The 24,202-nt window shown below is 35.8% G+C and overlaps 1 protein-coding gene across 5 annotated transcripts in view; it reads right to left on the bottom strand.

The window, feature by feature from the left end:
- Window positions 1–24,202, bottom strand: part of BRD1 (bromodomain containing 1) — a 61,911-nt gene that overhangs the window by 2,133 nt on the left and 35,576 nt on the right. For all 5 annotated transcript variants that reach the window (XM_065048942.1, XM_065048941.1, XM_065048944.1 and 2 more), the window contains 4 exons: window positions 8,887–9,022; window positions 7,716–7,843; window positions 4,972–5,081; window positions 2,467–2,621 (listed from right to left, as the gene is read on the bottom strand). In XM_065048942.1, coding sequence (XP_064905014.1) covers window positions 2,467–2,621; window positions 4,972–5,081; window positions 7,716–7,843; window positions 8,887–9,022 — 529 coding nt within the window. The remainder of the gene's footprint in view (window positions 1–2,466; window positions 2,622–4,971; window positions 5,082–7,715; window positions 7,844–8,886; window positions 9,023–24,202) is intronic.

Below are 24,202 nucleotides of genomic sequence, written 5' to 3'. Positions count from 1 at the left end.
ACTGATATTAAGTATCAACTCAAAAAAAAAGAGCGTGAAATATTGATGCAGTTTAGTTTAAGAATAGGCAGCAGCAACTAACAATGAATGTGACTCAAGATTCACCTGACACAGTATTGTTTCTCTTCAGTCTTTTATTTCTATTATTTCAATGAATTTGTAGATGATTAATTTTTGCCTTACATTTAAGGCATCTCAGTTTTGTCCTTATGGAGAAACCTGAACTGTCAAGGAAGTTCTGCTTAGTACACTTTTACCCTTTTACCCTGCAGTATGAAATCCCTCTAACCCAATATTCAGAGTACTTTTCCATTTTAAGCCCCATGAATCTCATTAAAACCTGGGCATAGATGAGTGATAACTAAAACTCTATACTCCATTCTTCTAGTTAAAGGGAAAGAATTCTAAGTATTAATTAAGAGTGTAAACTACATTTACTTCATTTCCACAAATGTTTATCTTAATTCTGTTTGCTTAAGTTACAAATGTTAAGGAGAACAAAAATTAGGTAAACTAATGAATATCTACTGAAGTACGTTACTGTAGTCGGAACCCTACAGAACAGCAGAAGCCATGCTTTAGTTTGGAACACCATTTGGAGCCAAACCTACTGCAAATCAGACAGAAAGGTCTGATATAAAAAAATATATTAAAAGATTTTTTTTTTCAACTGAATAAAACTGCCTCTTGAAATACTGTTTTTTAATTAAAGCACTCTAAACTACAACCCTGTTGTACTAAGCACATACATAGAAACCAAAAAAAATTTAAAGAGTCAGTACAAGGATATAGACAGAACAGTAAAGAACAGCAACGTCACCACGAGAAGCAGCAGTCTAAGCATTATCAGTTTTAATACGAATCAGAGGGAAGTTGTAAGAAGATATTTTTAACAGAAAATTTGCCAAGATGCAAGTGGCGAAGGAGAAGATACAAATACGGCTATTTGAAAAGGTAGTTGCTGGTATCACAGACTGAGGAGGAAATACACCCTGCAAGTGAACGAAAATCATACACATGGATTCAGGAGTAAAAGAGGCAAAAGTCAGTTAGAATGGTGGGTGCCAAAATAATCAGGACAAAAGAGCCATCATCGAAAAAAGCTGGGGGGTGGGGGCAGAGGTTAGAAGGGGAAAGGGATGGAAAAGTATTTAGTTTTTCCTGTCCATCTATGCAGAGTATCCGTTACAGACAGCTTTGCATAATATTTGCAAGAGTTAGGGCCACCTGCATATGATTACAAATACAGAAGGTTTAAGCTACAGAAGACTCCCAAGAAAGATCAAGCAGCAATCATGGTAATTATATTAAGAAAGTGGCTAGGGAGAGCATGCATTATACTTGTGATACCATAAGAGAGAAAAGGAAAAAAAGAATACTGAACACGTTTAAATTTGGATGTTCTCCATGAACAAAGGCAGAAGAACACAGAATATCATGGAATCCTGTGCAACTGAACAAAGATGATAATGAAGAAGTACCAATTAATTAAGAAAAGAACTGAAGAACAGAAAGAGCAAGCCAAAGAATCGTGATAATGCCAAAAGATCTGTGGTGACAGAAAAGCAAACACCAGTTCTCAGGCAAGAAGTTATTTGGGTGATAGTGTACTGGGACAGAGAGAGTCCAGAATGGCAGCATTTCTGGACACCACATATCATAAGCTAAAGAGGAAAATGACATCTGAAAGTGAAGAAAACTCAGGAATAAAAACAAAATATAAAAAGATTTAAAGCTAGCTTGACCTGTGTGGAAACCTGGAGAGGGACTGAGAAGAACACAGGAAAATAAAGAATTTGATGACAGGAAGAAAAAGAAGTAGATGAAAAACTTCTGTATGTGGCAAAAAAATACCCCAACAAAACAGTAATACACACACACACAAAGTGATAGTGAAAGGAGAAAATACTGTTTTAGTATGTGATTATCCCTTCAGGCTCCACACAGCATATTGTCAATACTGAAAGAAATGGGAAAAAGGCAGGTTTCACAAAAAAAATTTAGAAAGGGCTAAGAACTTCAAATGAGGGTGTTAATTAACTGTTTAACTAGAGAGGTTAAAATTGAAAGGAAATGCACTTGAGGAGACTGGGGGGAAAAAGGGTGTTGGATGTTGTCATTTAGAAGGCAAGGCTGATACAGATAAATTACACAGATTATTATCTAAAAAAATCTGTTTAGCCAAAGAGGCAATTTATTAGAGCAATAAATGAAACCAGCTTGTAAATCAAACCAAAAGTCTACTTAATGACATATTATTTTCTTCCAAACGAACCAAAGAAAGGTATATTTCGGTGATGATATACCTTGGTCCAAGAATAGATTCAAATATTAAACGTTATAGTTGATACTTCCATATGAAATATATACAAAAAAAGGATATTGTTTCCATTTTCTCTTAGACTAAAGGTACAGATTTTCAAAATTTCAAGTCACTGTGTCAAACAATACATTTCAATAACATACCAACTTCTTTTATTGTCAAAAAATAGTACTAAGAATAGTTTCTCATCTGATTTGGTCTGCATTTGTTCTCCAATTTTCAGTACATCCAGAGGTGGCACTGGTATAGTAACACCGTTGTGATGGCCAGCAACACGAGGCATCTTAGGGTCAATAATCTGTACAAGAGAAGAAAGGACAGTTCGTAATTTTTAAAATGACATAATTTATTTTAAGGAGGCATTACAAATGAATTTAATTGGAAAGGAATCACACACTAAACAGCCACTGCATATAAAGTGGTTTTGTGTCACACACGTAACTTCTTGACATAAGCTGAATAGGCACAATGGAGGCACAACAGTAGATTCAACTGAAAAAGATCTCTCTAGAGCATTTTTTACCCATATCAGTTCTTCTTAAAGTCACATTGGAATTTTACTTAGTGCAGTTTTGCAGACTGACAAGCAGGTTTCAGAAGGAGACAGTTCAACTAGTATTTCTAAAAGACATAACTGGCCTCAAATTTTGGGTCTGATTTTCAGATACCTTAAAGAAACAATCTATGTTAAGGTAAAAATGTTTGTTTCTGCAAAATATGAGCCTCACACACAAAATTTGGAAGAAAACACCCTCTAAACAAGCAAAAAACATAATAGAAAAAAAGAAACTAGAAGCCACTTTTAAATATCTTGCATATCCAATTTAAAGACTCAGTTTTCAGCTAAATATGCAGTTACAGTCACAAATTCTTTCTAAAATAAGGTTTGCGGAGGAGAGAAGTTTCGTTTAATGCTAACATTAAACTAATCAGGCTGATGTAAAACTCCTTTGTAGGAGCATTATCAAGTGCTCAGCTTCCACCAAAGAGAAGTTATGTTACTCCCTGTCTCTTTCACCCATCTCTTACCCCACAAACTCTTAGTGCTTTTCTAGCAGCCATACTGGCACCAATCCTAACCCACAGTAAACTGATTATGGGAACTAAATCAACAGAAAATTAACACTGTGGGGAGTTCGTAGAAATCAGGAGAAGAACTTCTCTTAACTGAGGTTTAAGTCCTCAATCAACTCCTCACACACCTAGAGAAACACCAGCACTGACATAACAGAGCAGGCAGAAAATGAGCCTTTTCGTCACAATCACCTTAAATCTAACACTAAAGTTCTAACACCATTCAAGAGACAATCAATCACATTTTCAGGATCTGATCCAAAGTGTTCAAGTCACCCAATGATCACACCTAAACTCAAGTGTTCTGAATCTCACCTCCACAGGTTTTAATCTGACTCTGTATGATCACATTTACCGATGTCCCCAGCACACATATCTTAAAAGTCATGATTGTCCAGTCTGTCATCTAAAACAAGCCATAGTGCAGAAGCCAATGCTTCTATAAGCCCAAATGCCTGAAGCCAAACACTTTATCAACATTTTCTCTGCAAGCTTTGATTTAAGTAGAACTGTATTTCTCCTAAAATAACATGGGCACAACAGCCTTACGTTTCCAGTACATCGTTCACAACTGCATACATTAATTCGATTTATTTCGACTCTACCAAGATTTTTCTTTCTTTAATAAACGGCAGAATCAGATTATTTTCACACTCATTTTGCAGCAGAAGACATCTTACAGTTCTAACACTAAGATGCTGTCTAACCAATGCTTAATTAGTTGATTCTTTAAACACTTTAAATACATACTGCGAAAACAAGGACTACTGAGACAAGTGTGCTGGTTTTGTTTTGGATAGGTAATTTTCTTCACAGTAGCTAGTATGGGGCTAATATAGTGTTTTGGATTTGTGCTGAAAATTTTGTTGATAACACGGGGATGTTTCAGTTTCTGCTGAGCAGTGCTCACACAGAGTCAAGGCCTTTTCTTTTTCTCACTGGGAGTGCACAAAGAGCTGGGAGGAGACACAGGCAGGAATGCTGACCCCAACTGACCAAAGGGATATTCCATACCATCTAATATCATGCTCAGCTTATACAGCTGAGGATGAAGGAAGAGGGAGACGTTTGGAGTGATGGTGTTTGTCTTACCAAGTTTCCATTACATGTGATGGAGCCCTGCTGTCCTGGAGATGGCTGAACACCTGCCTGCCCATGGGGAGTTGTGAATGAATTCCTTGTTCTGCTTCACTTGCGTGTGCAGCTTTTGCTTTACCTATTAAACTGTCTTTATCTCAACACATGAGTTTTCTCACTTTTACCCTTTTGATTTTCTTCCCCACCCCACTGGGCTGAGTGAGTGAGCAGCCTGATGGTGCTCAGTTGAGAGCTGGTGTTAAGCCACGACAACCAGCATTACACATCTCAAAAGATGGGCAGGGCAGTAGAGATTATTGACTCAACAATTGACACTGCTATAATTTTAAAAACTGGATGCATGGGGTGAAGAGGACAGAATAAGCCACCTTTATTCAACCTGAATGGGAATTTATTCACTACTTCAGGCACACACGCTGGTATTTTCAGACCAGAAACAGTGTCACTAGCATACTGATGGGGAGCTGTGTACTTACCAGAGCTGGATAAGAAGGATATCCACTGCATTTGGCCCATACCACTTTTAGAGGCTCAAGAACAGATGTTGCAGCATCAGTCGAAATCCACATGCTGCTGTGCCCAACTTCTAAAAAAATAATAATTAAATATAAAATTAAAATGTTAAAGCATGAAATCTCAGACAAATCTTCCACAGTTCTTTGTTTCCTCATCAATATCTCATGATCATTAGAAACCATGTATCAAACCAACTTTTCATGCACATGTTGATAAAAAGCATGTAAGGTTCATAACAGCTCTAACTAGTACTTATATAATCCAAGCCTACAGATAAACAACAAGTTTTTAGACACTTCTAGAAACAGCATCTCTTAAAACACCTTAATTCTCAGAATGCAAGCATTTGCAAAATTCCAATAATCCTTTCCCTTTGAAAAAGCTCAAAACAAAACATAAAAACATAGTACTACAAAAAAACAGTTTATTTTGAAACTACGTCAACAATCCTGTCAAAGAAGTGATGGAATTGAAGATGCAACTTCACATAGCGTTGATGGGTCATTCTTTAGCACAAATGATAAATGGAGACTTTCCTTTTACTATGTAACTCTTGACTGGACAAAGTGTTCTCTCTTCTGTCAATGTTACCTGTTCAAATTAAGAACACGCAGAGGGTAAAGCTATTTTGAGTCAAAAGCAGCAAAACGTCCCCTGCGACTTGCCCCCTGGTCACTCTTGCTTCATCAGTCTGATGTGAATGAAGGGAAAGGCACCATCTAGCCACTGCTGGAAGAAACACCATCACTAAGATTTACTGAGAGGGGAAAAAAAAAAAATCTGACAAGAAGGTGGATGAACTGACTAGAGAAAGATGGGGACAAAAAGCATGAGAGCCTAGGAACAGGAGAGCTAGATAAGAATCTTGGATCAGGGAACAAGAAACAGCCAAGCAAAAGGATCAGGCAAGGTTCAGGAGGGACAGCCAGAAGAACACATTGCTACTTCAGCACAACAACTTCCTGACCCTATAAAGGAACCCACTCCTACAAATCTCAGCACATCTCTGTACACAGCAGCTGTTAATGAAAACCACTAAACAGCATGCGTGTACGGATGTTCTTGCACACCAAGGACAAGCTTTTACATACATATAACTCTCTTTGAAAACCAATAAAACCCAGTTAAGCCTACAAGTCCAAGCCCCAAAAGTCAGACAGAATTCTGAGTCACTTGAAATTTTATTTCTTCCTCTGCATTTGTATCTCAACATAACCTTTATATTTCAATACAGAACATATTTTTCCATAATAGTCTTGACTTGTCCAGTACACTGAGTGGACCTGGCTCTAAAGCATACCTCAGTCTCACAAGTCTCAGTATTACAGAAAACAGCACACTCTGCATTTGAACTACTGGATTTCAGTGTGCATGCATCACAATGACTACAGCCATTAACCAAAGCAAAACTGCATCCCGACATTAATTGCAGTATTACAACATATCATGGTCATAGGTTCTGACACAGCATCTTGTAAATAGAAACAAGGTATTCCTTGGACCTAAAGAAAGCATAATTGTAAGCACTGTGTTTCCAAAGCATATCTGCTCTGTCAAACGGAACTGTTCGAGACATTTTGCCAAGAATGAACAACCCTTTATTTAAGTTTCTTTGCAAAATCTGGGACTTTACTAATCAAAGTAAATCACAGTAAAAGTCCAGTTATGCACAGAATGTCATTTGCTTTTAGGCATCTGTAGAATGTATCTGAGAACAGAGAGAGAATTAAGAAGAGATCAAGGAGAGTTCTGAAAAAACAGGAATTCTTCAAGTTGAAAGTTTTAAATATAAGACTACCCAGGACCGAGTAAGAAAAGCCAACAGAAAAGGTTAATTCCTGTAAAGGAGGCTACCATACAGATAATACAGTAAACCTGAGAGTGATGAAGCAGTAGCTGAAAACATTATCTGCAAGAAAGAAAAAAATTTATCATATGTGAAGGAAAGAACAGACCAGGGCAAACAAAAAGTCAGATAAAAGCACTAGAAAGACATGAAAGAGTACTGGACAAGGAACAGCCAGCGTGAAGGGAAGAAGAGTCGTAAGATGAGAAACTCAAGACAAGCCTGCAAGACAATGCAAAGTCAATGTCCATCTTCAGCGTGGGATGTGGGAGCACTGCACCACACAAACCTAGTTCTACTTACGGAAGAGACAACTTACCCAGACATTGTAATGCAATTAAAATATGGAAACAGGTGGAAAACTTATCAACAGAACATAGTTATTTCCCTAAAATCTGGTAACTTACTATCCTCCACATTCCTAAAAATTTCCACTTCTTTCCAATTTCATTTTTCTCCTGAATCAAAGAAGACTTATGTCTCACCCATCTGCCACCATGTTTATGAAGAACAGCATATGAGGAGTAAACCCTAAACCAAAAAGCTCAACGAAGAAAAATACTGACAGAACCACAAACAGTGCTTCAGACCAAGTTTTGTTTGTATTACTAGAGTTGATTGATCATTTTAAATACCGCTTATCAATAAAAAAAAAACAAAATCAGATCCTATTCCCTTATCTTCAAAGTCTTTAAAGAGTCAAAAGCAGAAACCAGTAGCTTCTGCAATGCTATCAACACTGCTTTCAAAATGCTTAATGTATTTCAGCGGTAAAAATAAGAATGCTAGAACCTGTCAAATAAAAGGACAAAATTATAGTTATACAATATAATTAAGAATACAATTATTTATAATTACCAGCTGCAATTCTTGCTGCTTTGGCATAGTTTCCATTTTCAATGCATGATATCAATTCACTTCGGTCTTCCAGTGTGTGTCTTCGTATCAGTGCAGGCTTACCTTTACCACATTTTGGTAGGCTGAAACTATGAAAGTATTAATATTAAAACCATGACTTAATAATTACCATTCTTGACTATCAATCAAGACTTTGAAAAATAATTTAAAATTCATCATTACACAGTAAAATCAGAGCAGCAAGCTTTAACAGAGTACATGTAACAAACACAAACAACAAGATAAAAAGCCAAAAATCCAGATTCTTTTCACACACGCAGACATGCCTGGTTATCAGCAAAAGACAAATAGTATGCAACTGCAACTGCTGTACAGGTCACATCTATACACAAAATGAGAAATTTGTTCTCTGCACACTGGAATTTTCTTTAAGAGAACACAGAACCTGAAGAGCAATTACTCTAGATCAAACCATCCATATTTCACAATTACAGGAGATGCAATATTAAAGTCTCTCTGTTTCTGAAAGCCTGTTTGACTAGAGTGTATCAACATCCTTCCCTTTAACAGTTTATACATCTTGAACACATGTATAAAGCTGACTTTTTTTCCTCCAACAGATTTACCCTATACTTCTATATGCCCCATCCTCATAGCCCAGGACTGAAGACAGCTACCTCGTACCCAGAGATCAGTGTGCTTTTGGAAGATGTGCACCACTGGTGATGGAGAGATATTTATCAATGGTGGCAGAGGTGACCATTCTGACAGTCCTGTGGTTAACAACAGACTTCACAAAGGGAAGGTGAATAGCTGGTGTTGTACACCACTGTACGACCATCACCTGCAGTAACCAGCCAGCAGTCCAAATCACAGACTGCTAATCTACAGTTCCACAGCTACTGAATTTACCTTCCCTGTATGCAAGATACTGCTTTGGATACTGCTCCTCCCCTCACCAAAATAAACACACCCATTTTTAGTGTTCAGGATTAGGAAGGTACTTAACATACTGTATGCATAATAATGTATATGTATCTATACAGAAAAGAGAAACATAGTCAAGTATTCCTTTTTCTCAAATTTATGCAATTCTCCAATATGGGTCACAGGCAGTATAGAAAACTGATATATTCAGTCTCAAATTTACATTTCAGATTTACAGTTTTACCTTGAGTTACACAAAAGACTGTTACTAGATGAAATGCTAGATTCTGATGCACAGCGGCGACGAGGTTCAACTTTTCTTCCTGGTGTATCATCTAATGCTCTATCTTTACTTTCATCTCCAAAACCATTTGACAGACCTACAGCATAACACAAAAATAAACTGCATCAAACTGGAAACCACACCATTTTCATTAACACCTTTTTGTATTCGCACATTGTATCATTATTGTTCTGTACTTCAGTATTTTGATGTGACAAAAAGGAAAAACATGAACATTAAGAAAATATACCATTTCAAAACACAGTATTATCAATAGGAGGTTCCTGTAGTCCATATTTTAAAGACAGCATGGAAATTTAGGTAACATAAAAAACCGTGAAGATTATAACATGGGAAATACCAAATGGAATATCAAATCAGTCTCTGTATGTAATGTTTCCAGCTATTAAGACAGCTGCAGAAGTTGAGTAGAAAAAAAATAAGGGAAAAAAAATAAAAGGTTACAAACCAGGCAGATTTAGTAACTCAACACAAGACCCATTCAAATACAGTGTTACAACTCTAAGCCAATACATACTGAAAATCCCTTTCCAACACTGGAAGTAAAGAGGGGTAGGGATTCCCTTCTGATGCTCTCTCATTCTTCCTGAAAGTCTTTCCATTTTGGTAAATTCAGACTGACATTATCATGCCTGGTTTTGGTGAACAACAATCATAACATGTGTGTTACTGTTTTGACTGTGTTTCCCTCACACAAGTTTATATACATCCAATAATATCGCATTTTTATTTCATAATTGTAATGAATACTTAAAAGGCTTTTATATACAAGCTACTGATTTGATGGGCTGCTACCAATCCTGCTCTGGGGTTGCTAATGCACAAACAGCATAGATATTATTTAGCCAATTACAGAAATGGCTTAAGAGACAAATAAAGAGGTTTAAGATAGCATTCTAAAGACGTTCCCAAGAGAATGGGGGAAATCAGAACTAAAAAAAGAAAGACTCCAACAGAGTCCCAAGACTATCAACTGAAATGAACTGGCTAAAGACAGTGGTACTAGTCTGCAACCAACTACTGTGAGCTGTAGACTGCAAAGAGAACAGAAGTTTAACATGAATTCAACTCTAAGCACTTACTTCCTTACAAGAAAGTAAAGTTTTTACTTATGGCATATGACTAGCATGTTTCTCATAATGCAAAAAAGAGCTACCCATCCCAGTCATCCGATTATCAAGAGTCTTAGAAGTCATGAGTTTGTTCACTCAGACATAGTCAAATAAGCTTATGTAACTTCACCTGCCTCTCCATAGAGCATTTAGACGAGGAGACAATTACAGCAGATCTCCCTTTTCTAAACTCTAATTTTTCCAGTCTGTTCACTACAAAACCTCCGCAAAGGCGGCTGACAACTAAGGAACTTGAGCTCTGCAAGTTACTTTGTATGACCCAGTTGTACCTCAAGGCATTTCCACACAGTGATTTAAGGGATTTCCCGCTCCATGCCCAGGAGACATTCCATTTAGGCTATTAACACAATTTTAGATTTTTAGGAGAGAAAGGATTTATTCAATGGTTTGAAAGATTTACAAATAAGTATTCTCTTTCATTTAGTTGGCAGTGGAGAACATTTATTTAAGAATGGCTGTTATGTAACTCCTATATTTGCCTTTGATTTCATAGACAAGAAGAAAATGATAAAGGAAGCATTGTTTGCGTGTTCAAGCACCAGGCTACATGCTATTGATTAATCTTGTTCTCATTCTCAGCAAGTCAGTACAAACAGCAGGAGGTTAAGAACTACTTCAGTCCTAGACCATGCTGGAAGACCTGTCAAAACAAAGTATTCTTGATGAGAAAGCTTAAAATCCCCTATAAACTATCACAGCACACTTCACGTAGCATCTGAAATGAAAAGATGAAAAAGCATTGTGCAAAGATAAAAAGATCTCTTAGGTCTCTGTAAATAATGTATTTTTTATTCTTAGATATCCTGTCAGACCTATTTTTCAAGTGAGGTGTAAAAACCGTTTTTGTTTTTATCATTCAGACATCTAGCTAATATAAATCAGCCATCAGCAGAAACAAGTAAGATCACAGATAAAATTTTAAATTTAAAGACACTAATTATGGCTACTAGAACCAAAGCCCAGTTCAGGTTCCCAGTTGACTGAGAAAGTGGAAGTAAATGCCTGTTTGTTCTTGTAAGAGTACGTATAAAATGTTTAACCATATGTATGCCAAATATGACTTGGCTACATATCTCTATGTATACTAGTTCTGTAAGCATATGTATATCCAGGACAAAAAAACCCCAAAATGTTGTGGAGTAGCTTCACATTTTAATGCTTCCATGAGTTTGACTGTGCTGCCATTGAAATGGACATTTTGGTGCTCTCAGTCCCTTGCAATGGTTTATTCTCATTGTCATCGTATCAGTACCAAGAAATATATGGTCAAGGTTTAACACACTGGACAGAGCAACCACGTGATTCCTTGATTGCTGATGCTGAGAAACAAGGGATGCAACAGAAACATGCAACTATAGCGATGGAGACAGCTCTCTGCAGTGGTAGTCCAGTTTTATGCCCGTTTAAACATAATCTACGAGTTTATGATTCATTTAATTCAATAACATACATTTTTAAGACTACAGTAAGCAGAGTTTTTTCAATCATCTGTAAAATGTTTACTAGCAGGGGAAAAAAAAATGACAAATCAGGAATACTAAAGTGCTAAAGGATTTAGAGCTTCTCAAACATATTTCCCTCTTGCTTGTGGAAGTACAAAAAACAAAGAACACGCAGGCTATTCAGCAGCAGTAATTTTCCTGAATATCAAGCCCTGACTGACATGAGCTTACACAATCCATGAGATTCAAGGTTATACAGACCACTTTTCAGAAATTATAAGGAACAGGCACTATTTTAAGAAAGGAGGACCTCAATGCTTATTTTAAACAAAACACGCTCATATCTAGTCACAGACGCAGCAGTTCCCAAGTGATCTTGTAACTTGCCAGAAAAATCCAGGCAACAAAATACAAGTATTTTATGGAATCACTGATGTGCAAAGAATAAACAGATATACTACATTTATACGCTATAACTGGAAATTTGAGTCTTTTTAGATCATTACAAAGCTCTTTTTCCCCATGAATCAATAAACAGCCAATCTCCTGCAGCTACCAGAGTAACTGAGATTAAAGAAGAACCCCATTTGCTTTAAGGAATGTGCATTTTATTGGTTGAAAAGAGATTACTAAGAAGGTCAAATAAAGAAAATCCATAGGAGAAGTAACTAATCATGCTTTTACAGATTAGTAGCCTGAGTAAGCTTGCAACAAACCTCTATGAGCCACTTATATATGCCAAAAGCTCATGCTTTAGATAGATCAAATGAGCTTTCTCTGCAGTCATGGAATGAAACTTCGCTGGGTCAGGTACTGAATATACACAAACTGCCTTGTCACCAGCATCCTTGATTTAGAACACCACCGCTCAAAAAAAAAATACCAAACATCAAACTAAAAGCTTTTATTAGTGGATGATTTTATCTTCCACTCCTTAAGCTTCTTCAGAAGAGCAACAACTGTGAAGTAAGATGGGGAAAAAAAAAAAAAGACAAAGATGATCAGCTTGATACTTTTTCACAGGTTTCTCATTGCCCTGAAAATTGTATTTATCAGGGAAAGGTTCAAGTTTTTCTCAACAGTAGCAGTTTGCCCTTAATCTGCAATTAAAACGTTCACTGACTACCTACATCAAGCAAGTTAGAATCTTGTTGTCCATAACAAATTAATGGAAGTAGGAAAAGGTAACTGAAGAAAAACAGCAAGGTTTGGAAAAAAATGACAGAGAAACAAAACTCAGTGTAGTCCAAGGAGCATCATGCTCCATGAATGTACAAAATGCCGCCACAGAATTATGCATTTCAGCATGTAATCACATCTTGCAGTTCTGCTGAAACAAAAATAAAGCAGCAAAACTTGTATAAAATGATTCTACAGCCATTAAAAATTTGGATTTGCTTGATGCAAACTAAGCATATTCAAATGTATGATGAAGTGCTGTATTAAAACCACAGCTGAAGAGCTGAGCAATGATGAGAACTGTTAAATAATTTCAACTCCTAAAAAAACAACTTTACACAGCACAACATCAACCATATAACACTATTTAGATTCATTTTACCAAGCAAGGACTAAGCAAGTCCTGACTTGTGCACTTACCCAGCACCAGTGATATTAGTCTTCATTAAAATAAAGAAAAATGGGTATTTCACTAAAACTATATAAATGCACAAATATAAGTAAAACATTTTTGTACACTTCTCCAAGTAAGATCAGACTGTTTTTGTGGAAGGGAAGAGGACCGAGATGAAACATTCTTAACTAATCTGCTCTCACAGAGCATGTTCTGGGAATAAGAATGCCGGGACTGGTAAAAATCTGCGACCAACTTGTGTCACATATACTACAACACGTACAACTTTATAACTTACGGAAATGGGGCAATATATTGAATGAAGAGCATAGTATCATATATGTCAAAGACTTCCTCCAACAGTGTTCATATTTTTTTTGTTTTAAGGATGGCTGGTGTCTTCAACATGATCCAAAATAATTACTTCAAATGTAATTGTCTTTCTGTGTTCCAAAATGATCATTAAATTGAATTCCATTCCATGTTGAGGATAACATAAAATAATTAGGATCCAAAGAGATAAATACCCAGTATGATATTAGTTAATATGAGAACCTGGAAGACAGTGAAAAAGCCATTAAGTCTCTCTGAAAGGAAAACAGAGGTTTCAAATAAATAAGCCATCCTTACAGCAGTGTCCAGAGACAGTGAGAATGATACAAGTGCTCCACATATTTTAACACTAATACTCAGCTGAAGTTTCAAAAGAGGCAAAACTAGACTAAAAGTTTCACTTTGATTCAGACCCCCTTCTTGAATAAGAAAATATATTCAAGGCATTGAAAGCATAGAATACAGCCTCCATGGGCAAGACAGGGACCAAGAACATCGTATTGAAACGTATTTAAAAATTCCTCCAGCTAGAGTAAGAAGGGCGATGACCCTAATTTAAGAGGATTTATATATACAGGTACACACAGACAGGATAAAGGAATGCTTTAAGGTAATAAATAACCCAAAGTTATTGTATTCTTAAATATGCAAACCTTGAAAATGGGTGTAATTGCAGCAATAGGAAGGTATCCATAAAGTTTTTTAGAAGTGAACCTTGAAGTAACCCTATAAATGTCTACTTCCACCAGTAAATTCTGGAGTGCAGTAAGAATATCAGACACAATCATTCTTTTCAGAATACAGAGATGAATATCTCAGCACACAGAGGTTTACAGTTCTTAAAAGAGTCTCCAGTGTGCCAACAATGGGAGCCGGTTACTCACAAGGATGATAAAGTTTGGTGTGAAGAGTACCCTTGGAAACGAAGCTTTTAAAACTTGATTAAAATTTGGTCATGGTCAAAGATAGCAAAGAAAGCTCTGTGTGAGCCCATGATGTGGCACTTACACACTAAACAGGAGCACCTTTCAAACCCTAAAGAGAAAAATTTCATCTTTGTCTGTTTAAGTAGCATGTGATGAGTACAGCTTGGTGGCTCAAAAAACAGTCAAAGTTCAATAAGTTGCAAAAGAACATTTAAGAACTTATCCTGTAACTACTAATTTGCTTCAGAATCTGGGAATAAGAGGTGCCTCTGGCTAATCAGATGAAAACATGCTAAAACAGCTGAATATAAATTGTGCAACAGAAAGGAAAAAGAATCAACGTTTAATCACTTCACCTTATACAAGACAAGGACTGCCTGTTGCTCTGTGCACTACAACAATAGGATCACTGTATTGTACAACGATTGTTCAAGACATTTGAAAATATTCAAGTGGGAGGCAACACTAGTAGAGGAGTTTGACAACTTTCCAGAAAAATATGAAAAGAAAATAAGAGCATACAAGCAGAAACATTTATCAAAAAAAAGTTCTACATCTTCTTCTCGAGATTATCAGCTGTTCTAGTGGTATAGAAAAGACTGATGACAGTAGTAGTATAGTAGAAAATGCCATTGAAACGTGCAAGCACAAAACCTGAGGAATTTAAAACTTTACAAATAGATTTCTCTATTCAGCTCTAGCTTATATGATTTATGACATGTAAACCACACACAGATGACTGTAAAATATAAGATTAAAGTTCCCGAATCACACATAGATCAATGGGTCTGTCATTAAGCATCCAAGAAATACAACTTTAGGAAGTCAGTAATATTTAGGACCGTCTACCTCTAATTTTCTAGGCAAGACCAAGGATTTAAGATCACAATCTTTTTTCCAAACATTTTTTCTGAACTATACAGTAATGCAAAGAGTAAGGAGGCTCTAGAAAAAATACTTTCATACGCATTCTTCACTTGAAATTTCTATTTAATCGCGTACAAAATCCTGATATAAATTAAAAGAAAGAAATCTCAAGGAGTGATTAAAAACTTACATCAATAAAGACTATTTTCATACTCGTATAATGACAAAGCATGATAATTACCTATCACTATATACTGCATCAACAAAAATCTAGTGCCTAGCAGTCTTTCAGAGCAGCCCAGCAGGACCTACAAAGGCAGGCTATTCCTTTTCCTAAATGGAACTTATTTTTCAGAATTGCTATCTAAAGGGTTTCAGTATAAAATTTATATCTAAGTAATGTATATATATATATATATATATATATATAGATAGATATATATAGATATAGATATATATAAAAAAATTTAATCTAAAGGATGTTTTTTTCTTCTTTGAAAGTAAATGTTTCCCTGTAATTGTGAGAAGACAATTGCTGGGCATGGTATCCAAAGAAAAGGAACCAGACACACAGGTGAACTTCAGAACTCTCTTATGGAAGTGCATCCAGCAATTTTACACTATTAGAAAGGAAACAAATAATCTACCATTTATTTGCCTTTTACAGCTATTTAGAAAATTTATTCTTAATTTGTGCCTCATTCTTGGACAGGGAAAAGAAATTGAAACTAAAGTTGCCACTGAAAGAAAGGAGAAGGCAGAAATGTGAGGTGACACAGAGGACACCACAGTAAACTGCAAGTCCTTGCATTAACCAGTTACCTCATTAAGTTGCAGAGTTGCATTTTTGACCCCATTTTCCAGGCCTTTTGAACCTTGAGAGGTATTTCACAGAGAGAGGAAAACTTCAAGTGATTCAGCATAAGAAGATCTAGTGCTTACTATGGGCATTGAACAGTCTCCCTCTATGACAGCTTGGTCTGTACTTGAGCAAGCACATGATCTGAATCCTTTTAGAAACTGTAACATCGCACTAAAAAATTATTCCAGCCTAGCAAAAGATGAACAGTGATTGCAATCCTAAAATTGTCCTCCTGGCTTCACTGGAAGGAGTTTCAAAGACAAAACAGGATGTTTCACTGCTTGTGCAGTCAACCTGACAGTGCTTGAAGCATCATCGAGTGAAGACAATCAAGGGCTATTAAACATCAACCTGGCTTTGCTATTTTTAGGCAGCACTGAACACAAATAAAATAAGGCTGACCTGCACATGCACATCTTTGTATCTAATCAGATTAATGTATAGTATGTTTTTTTTTTTTTCACCTCAGATCTAAAATACTTCTATTAAAAAAACAAACAACCAACCAACAAACTAGAACTCAGGAGTACTTAGCCATTTTTACCAGCCAAAGGTTAGTTTTCAACATCTACTTCTGTCTCCATTTTTTTCCAATGACACATTGTAAGAAAGAAATTTCTGAGGGACAGCTGTATCATTACAGCTTTGGTGGAAGGGGAAAAGGGAAAAGTAAAAGAAGAAAAGAGAAAGAAGGGAGAAGAGAAAGGAAAACGTAAGCAGGGGGAATGTTACCACATTAGGATAGTATGGCCTGACAAAGTCAAACTGACAGTACAACCAAGAATGCTGTTTTGGTACCTATAAACACAACTTTGTATCAAGTATTTAACCTGTTCTTGTGTAACGTATGTATCTTTCTACAGGATACCTTCTTATGTGTACACTTCCTCCCTTAGCACGAGCAGAATGCCATTTCCCAGCTACTCTATCCGTTCCATTTGAGAAGTATGCACAAGGATACATGCAATACCACAGTTCACGTGTCATCTCTGCTGTATTGCTTCTTGAAGCAACTATTCCAATTCCACTTGGCTCAAGGATCCCTTATTCCTATTTGGCATTTCCAGGCAAAAATGAAATCTTGACTGTGTTCCGGCTTGGAAGGGTGAAGCTAATCTCTTCCCAGGAGCTTTTGATAAAGAAGCCTAACAACTGGGTAAACAGGTTTTTCTTTGACAGTATATTGGGTAACTGCCACAAATTATTTTTTTAAGCAAACTTTCCCCCATGGAAAGGAGCCTTAAGGACAGAGTTTTCCTTTTACTTCCCAATTCTTAATTTTGCTTGCAGTACTGCCTCAGCAGAAACCAAACTGGTCATTTTCCTTCTGACTTTGTAAAAATCATTTTGAGGCTCCGTTTTTATAGAGCACTTATGTCCAGCACTCCAGGACAGAAAGATGTCCTGCCTCAACTAAATGCTTGGGGAAGATCCTTGTTTTAGAACAACATATAAACAAAGAACAGCTACATAATCAAGTGAATGATCAAAGGCTGATGAAACACTTAGATGCTCTTGAATTTTGAAAAGTTTGTCTGTCACAACAGAAAAGGGTAGAAAGATATCACAAATGAAGGATTACCAATTTTATTTATTGGTTTATGATTTAGTAAGCTTTCTTTTCTACTTTAGGTGAATATAAGCCATTGTACAGGAAAATAATGAGAAGTAACGCTTATCCAGCTGACTTAAGTAATCCAGAAATCAGAGCTACATCTCAGGATGGAAGGACTCAGAGAGCCTGTATGCTACAGCAAGAGAGTACATTCTACCATCATTATTCTTTATTGAGGACCTTCTTCTACACATGTAACCACCTAATGTATTCTCATCTAAGGGGAAAAGGGGAATGAAAAATAAAAAAGGAACACCAACAAACCCCCCGACACATCTTTTCTGAGAGACATCCATCTTGCAGTTAGTCATACCACAGGAACTGTCTCCCTCTCTCTCCAGTCACAGCAGAATGAGCTCCAAGTCACCTGCAGTTTTGACTTCCAGGTTCAGTACCCGAAGTTAAGTGTTAGAGTCACTGGATTAATTTTTATGATCATCCATCTCTTAAATCAGTCCTATAGGTGAGTATGTGAGGGTTGGATCAGATGACCTTTAAAGGTCCTTTCTAACCAAAATGATTCTACGATCCTACGATACTACAGAAAAGCCAAATATAACGTGATTTGATCAACTCTTATGTACCTGATACAAGGGACTTCACAATAACCAAGCCTGTGAATTTCAACACAGATCATCTATACTCAGCCCCAACACCACAGCAAGTGTGTTCTTAATTTATAAGCATAGTGTGGATCTCCAAATCCAGTCTCTTTTTTAATACCTTCAATAAATGCCACAGTTTTCTGTTTACCATCTGCACCACGCAGAAAAATTAGTGTTAAATGCCACAGATGAAACATGTAGAGGACTATGACATTTTATTTTCTAGAAAGCCAAACCTGGGCCAAGAAATGAACTAAGCATTCAAAAAAAATGAAATGCCAGGATACAGTAGAAGGCTTCACAATTCCTACAGCATCAAGAAAAACAGGAGGGCATCTAGAAATATTTTTTATCATTACAGAAAATTCAGTTATGCTGATCTTAGAAAACACAGCTATTTTTAGTTGGGTGCTAATAATTAGTATCTTTAAAATAACCCAAAAGATAGTAGTTTCAAAGAAATTAACAGGTTTAAGACCCAAGAAAAATTTCGAAAATATTAATGCATATTATAACTTACACATGCACACACTTCACAAGCCTTGAAAAGGACAAACCCCCCACTTATCTAGTTGTTCATTAAGTCCCACTGTTCTTGACCATGTTGCTCAAAATTCTCTCTATTCTAATAACATAAAATCAAGAAATAAGCCAAAGATTCTTAACAGTGAGGAGGTTAATACTACGGTTCTTCAGATGATAGAAAACCAAGAGGAACATTTTGGTACCTTAAACGTGACTGCAACCTCTGACCGGTATAAAATAATTTCCTTCCCTCTCTTTCTGCCTTATGCACTTATTTTATCCCACACGTATTACAAAAACCCTCTCCTGTTTCTCAAAATTTTACCATAAATTAAATCGGCGAAAATTTCAGTAGAGTTGCCAGAATTTCTGTCTAAAGCTCGAGTGGGCAAAATACAAATAAAGAAATGGAGCATTGCTATTTTCAAATTTCTTTCCTTAATTTGTGTGATTTTCTTTGCAAACGGTCAAAGCTTCTCAGCAGCCTACCATCCCACTAATACAAACCCCACCAAAACCACCCAAAAAAACCCAAGCGAACAACAACAACAAAAAACCAAACACTTGTCAAAAAGAAGGAAAAAAAACGCACTATCATCTCCCCCAATAATTTTGGAAGCATTCTAGTCAAACTTCACTTTCTCAGGCTCTTCAGTGCTCATGGGCTGCTGTGCAGCCTGGTTTTGGTTCTGTCCTGACAGCTCAGCAGTCAAGTGGTCCTGTAGTCCCCGTGTCTCTACACTGACAAATTTAACAAGCCAAGGGATAATTCCTTTTAGGCCTTCACAATCTCCAACGCTTTGTTTGTTTTCACATACACCTTAAAATGTTTTATGTTTTGAAACTTCCCAAAGGCAGGCAGCTGAAGTTTTTGGATGTCGTTAAGTGCTTAAATAACTGAATTTCTCATCAGATTTTACAGGAAACAATCCCTATGCATCTGAAGAAAAAAGAAAACAAACCGTTTTAATTCAAAGCATAAGGAATCTGGATCTGACAGTAGATCTAGTCAAATTACTGCATGTTACTCATGAATATCTGTATACACTATCATTCCTATCTATGTTAACCAGATGATTAATTATGCCAATTGTTTTTTTCACTGAGCAACCTCTAATCTAGTTTGTTATTCACTTAGTGGGCATAAGTTATGTTCTTAATATACATATTTTACTTTCATTTCTTCCATTTAGAGAATGGTAATCAAATGCTGCACATATGAAACTTGACTTCTAATCAAATTGGCCTGTGCTCCAAAGAGCCAAAGATTCATTAGTAATCAAGTACTGAAGAATTAAGAAAATAATCTGTGTTGCATTTTACCCCAGATATAAGCTCTATCCTTATCACACCAAATAAAATTAAGTAAAAGTGGTATTCACTACAATGGAATTCATATAGAGGTTAATTGCAGACAGTTCTGAAGAGCCATCAAACGTTTTGCAGCGATCTCAAAGTCAGGCCAACATTTACTAACATTTACTAATAAGATTTAATATGGTATAATTATATTTGTTGTATACTGACAACAGCATGCAAAGATATATTAAGAAATTATAAATTCCCCTGCCCCCCTCCAATGATGTACTTTTTACTGTATTAATACTCTAATTCAGTGATCCATGTTATAAATATTTATTCACATCCATTTCAATGCCTTTAGAAAATCTGTGTAGCTGAAAGCAAGAAGAATGCCAAATAATTATGTTTCACTGAAATTTCACTGAAATTTTCTATTACTTCTATCTCGCCAAGAAATAACAGAAAACCAACATACTGTGCTATAATAATCACTATTTGCAATCCTAATTCTATGATAAGTTAAAGTGATTGCTTATGATAGTATATTCTAAATATTTAGCTTTTAATCAAAATAGAAGGTACCAACACAATAACAGTGAATTACTATCCTAAACTTATGAAAGCTTAAAGGTGATGGATAAAACCAAGAACATGAAAATTTGATCTGAACCTAATCTGGCATTTTAAAATGTTTAAAAGGTATCTTAGACCAGTCATTTGTTCCAGGACTTTATCTTACCTACACACAACTGATAAAGGCAAATTTTCAAACGATTGGTAAAATCTACCTTCTATCCATTAATCACCTTTTTTCCTCAGATGTAATAATGGCACCAACTCATTTCCTGATGAAAAGGATTAGTATTTGTAACCAAGGGGCGAGGTAAGTATACAACGGATATTTTGAAAAGGTCATTGAACTTGCTGCAGTTAACATTCAACATGCCTGAACTTCAAGAATCATATGTCGTTCTCTGATGATGTGACCAAAATTTCTGAAGTAAAAACAATCATCTGCTTTTTGAAATTGCTAGATACCATACAAAGCAAAGCCAAGATACATCAAGTGCGTATAGAAATTTTTTAAACACGTCTCTTGACTATGTAGTTGTCAGTTTCCACATATCAACTACGGAGAAAGATGTGCTATATAAGTAATTGATAATGCTTTACTAGAACACTCTGAAATTAGAATTTAAGGTTATATTACACTATTGCTTCACATTTGTTAAAGATTCATAAAGGGGCCAGAGTAATAAAGTGAACCGCTTTCAGTCCTCTTTGAAGTTTAAGTCATGTTGTACAATAGTCCCCCTATTTCTGAAAAAAAGCTAGTATTTCAGTAATTATTTTGTATATGAATAACAATACCACATGGGATACCATATAGTGTGCTGATAGATCCTGTATGTGTCTTTCTTGAAACTAACTGGCAAGCACACCAGCCTCAAACGTAATTCAAGAGAGCATAAAGAAAGGCAGTCTATGAGAATAATGAAGATCACAAAGTAGCTGCAGTTTTACGTTACTAGGGAAGCTTTAGAGCAGGAGTGTCAAACTCACTTTCACCAGGGGCCACCTCAGCCTTGCGGTTGCCTTCAAAGACCCAAATGGAATTTTAGGACTGTATAGATGTAGGAGTAGTTAGAGTCTTCCTTTGAACTTTTTCATACAAGAATACATGAGTGACACGAAAGGAGAAACACTGAGGAGAGTGAGCAAGGTGAAGAATAAAACAAGGCTTCTTTAAGTAATGGCAAAAACCCCCACAACGGTTATGAACAGGTAAGGAAGAGAAAAGATGTGACAGTGCAGCTCATGACCACTTTGAAATATCAATGCCTCGTACATTAAGCAAAGTCCTTTTAAATTAGTTTTTTCCTATATCCACTAGAATTGAGGATATTTAACATTCATAGCAGTCACAGAAAACTGTGATGATAATTCATTTTCAGTTACTGTGATTGCTCATGAAGGTGCTAACTCACAAGAACACATGTGAGAAGCCTGAAGCATGCTTTTTCTATCAGGGTATGGTTTTGGATGGAAAACTTCAGATCTGCTGAATTATTTTGAATAAAACCATTTCTACCAGCACCACGATACTATTTTTTTTTTAAAAAATAACCAAACAGAAAAAAATATATTACTGTATACATCACCACATATATTTTTATCAGAACACAGACACTTGCATGAATCGACATCAGCTTGCACATGCAAAAATAAAACAATTCAACTGGTTTTAAATCTTGGAAAGCATCTGAGGTTTGTGCTGGTATCCTGCTGAATCATAGCTCAGAATAGGTGCCAATTGTAAATTGTTTGAATGAGCATGGAGACACATTTTGAAAATAACATGAGGAATAAAATCTCTAATGTGCGAGCAAAATGTTTGGTTGCACACGGAAAAAGAATTACGGGAATAAGAAAAGCTGACACACCTGTATGAACGATGTATCTTTACAAACCACATACTATTAAGAATAACTAGAACACCTTCAGGTTAATTTAACTTGGCTAAAACATTTGAATACACATACAGTCTCTTCTTGAAGAAACAAGTGAAAAGATTAAATATACATGCCCGCTAAGTATTAGTTTTACATATATTTAATTCTGTGCATATCTTTATTAGTTCAGGAAGAGGATATAGAATTTTGTTAAAAAATAAAAAAATCTTTTAACATTTTGGATTTCATTCTTGTTAGTAGCCTACGTATTACATAAAACAAACCGAAATCCCAAACCCCCTAGAAATTCTGAAAGAGTATTAACATCAGAAGAAACTACCCACAATTGCTTGGGTTGGTGGTTGTTTGTTTTTCTCTTGTTTTGAAGATAATCAGAAGCATATTTGCCCCACATACATACATCTAACCCCATGGAAAGAAAAGCAAAACACCATTTTTTTGAATGCGTTTAAAATCTGGTGGTTGGTTTGTTCGTTTTTTTGTTGTTGTTGTTGTTGTTGTTGTTTTGTTTTGTTTTTTAATGGCCAAGGATTAAGTCAGTTTTCCTGTATAATAAAACGACTTCTTCTCCAAAGAAATAAATCACAATATTCAAGATAAAATGTTCAAGGAATTAGTAGTAATTCCTGGTCTCATTTAGCACAAAATGATTAATTGCATGTGTGATAAAATACAATCTGTATACCTGTACATAATAAAATTATCTAGATGACACACTGGTAAACCAGAATATTTGGAAACCAAAGCTGTTTATATCATTAATGGAGATCAACTCATTTCTATCATTACACTATCTTAACATGATATATGATCTTTTATATATATATATATATATACACACACATATATATACACACACATATATATAAAAAAAATGTTATATATTATAATACCTTCCTACTTCAGAACTCAAGTACCAAATCAAGTCTACACAGTCTTTCCAAGATGTTATGAAAAGGAATGGAAACGGGCTTTCCAAAGAAATGAAACCAAGAAACAGACATATAAATGAAAATATTTTCCCCGTCAACAACTCTTATTTTCTCATGCTATGATTCTAGCATTCAAATAATTTTCCTCCTCACTTGATGATTAAAAACAAAATCTCATTAAAAAAAAACAAACAAAAAACAACAACAACAAAAAAAATATGAAAACCATGAACTAACCAAACACCGAAAGACCATCCCCTCCCGCCCCCAAACCCCAACTAATAATTTAAAAACTCACCATAACAACAACATAAAACATTCACAACGAAACTCCAAAAAAAAAAAAAAAAACCAACCTTATTTTCCCCTCCAACCCACAAAAAACACAAACAGCTTTTGGTGTACACAGCACATGTTAAATTACATTCCTATTTCTTTCCTTCAAAAGCACAAAAAACCACATGCTGTTTTCATACCTGCATATGAGTTATCAACATGACAATTAACAGAGTATTTATTTCAAGGGTAATATATGTCATAGCAATGGCCATGGATAACATTACAGAAACTTATTTAATTTCTTTATGCTGCTGTTCTTCCTCAAAGAGGGTTTTACTCCAGCTTCTCCAATAAACAGAACTATGGTTCACTTAAACTGTACTATACC

The sequence above is a fragment of the Columba livia genome, chromosome 1, assembly GCF_036013475.1.
Source record: "Columba livia isolate bColLiv1 breed racing homer chromosome 1, bColLiv1.pat.W.v2, whole genome shotgun sequence".
Classification (NCBI taxonomy): domain Eukaryota; kingdom Metazoa; phylum Chordata; class Aves; order Columbiformes; family Columbidae; genus Columba; species Columba livia.
This window is presented reverse-complemented; position numbering and strand designations above follow the sequence as displayed.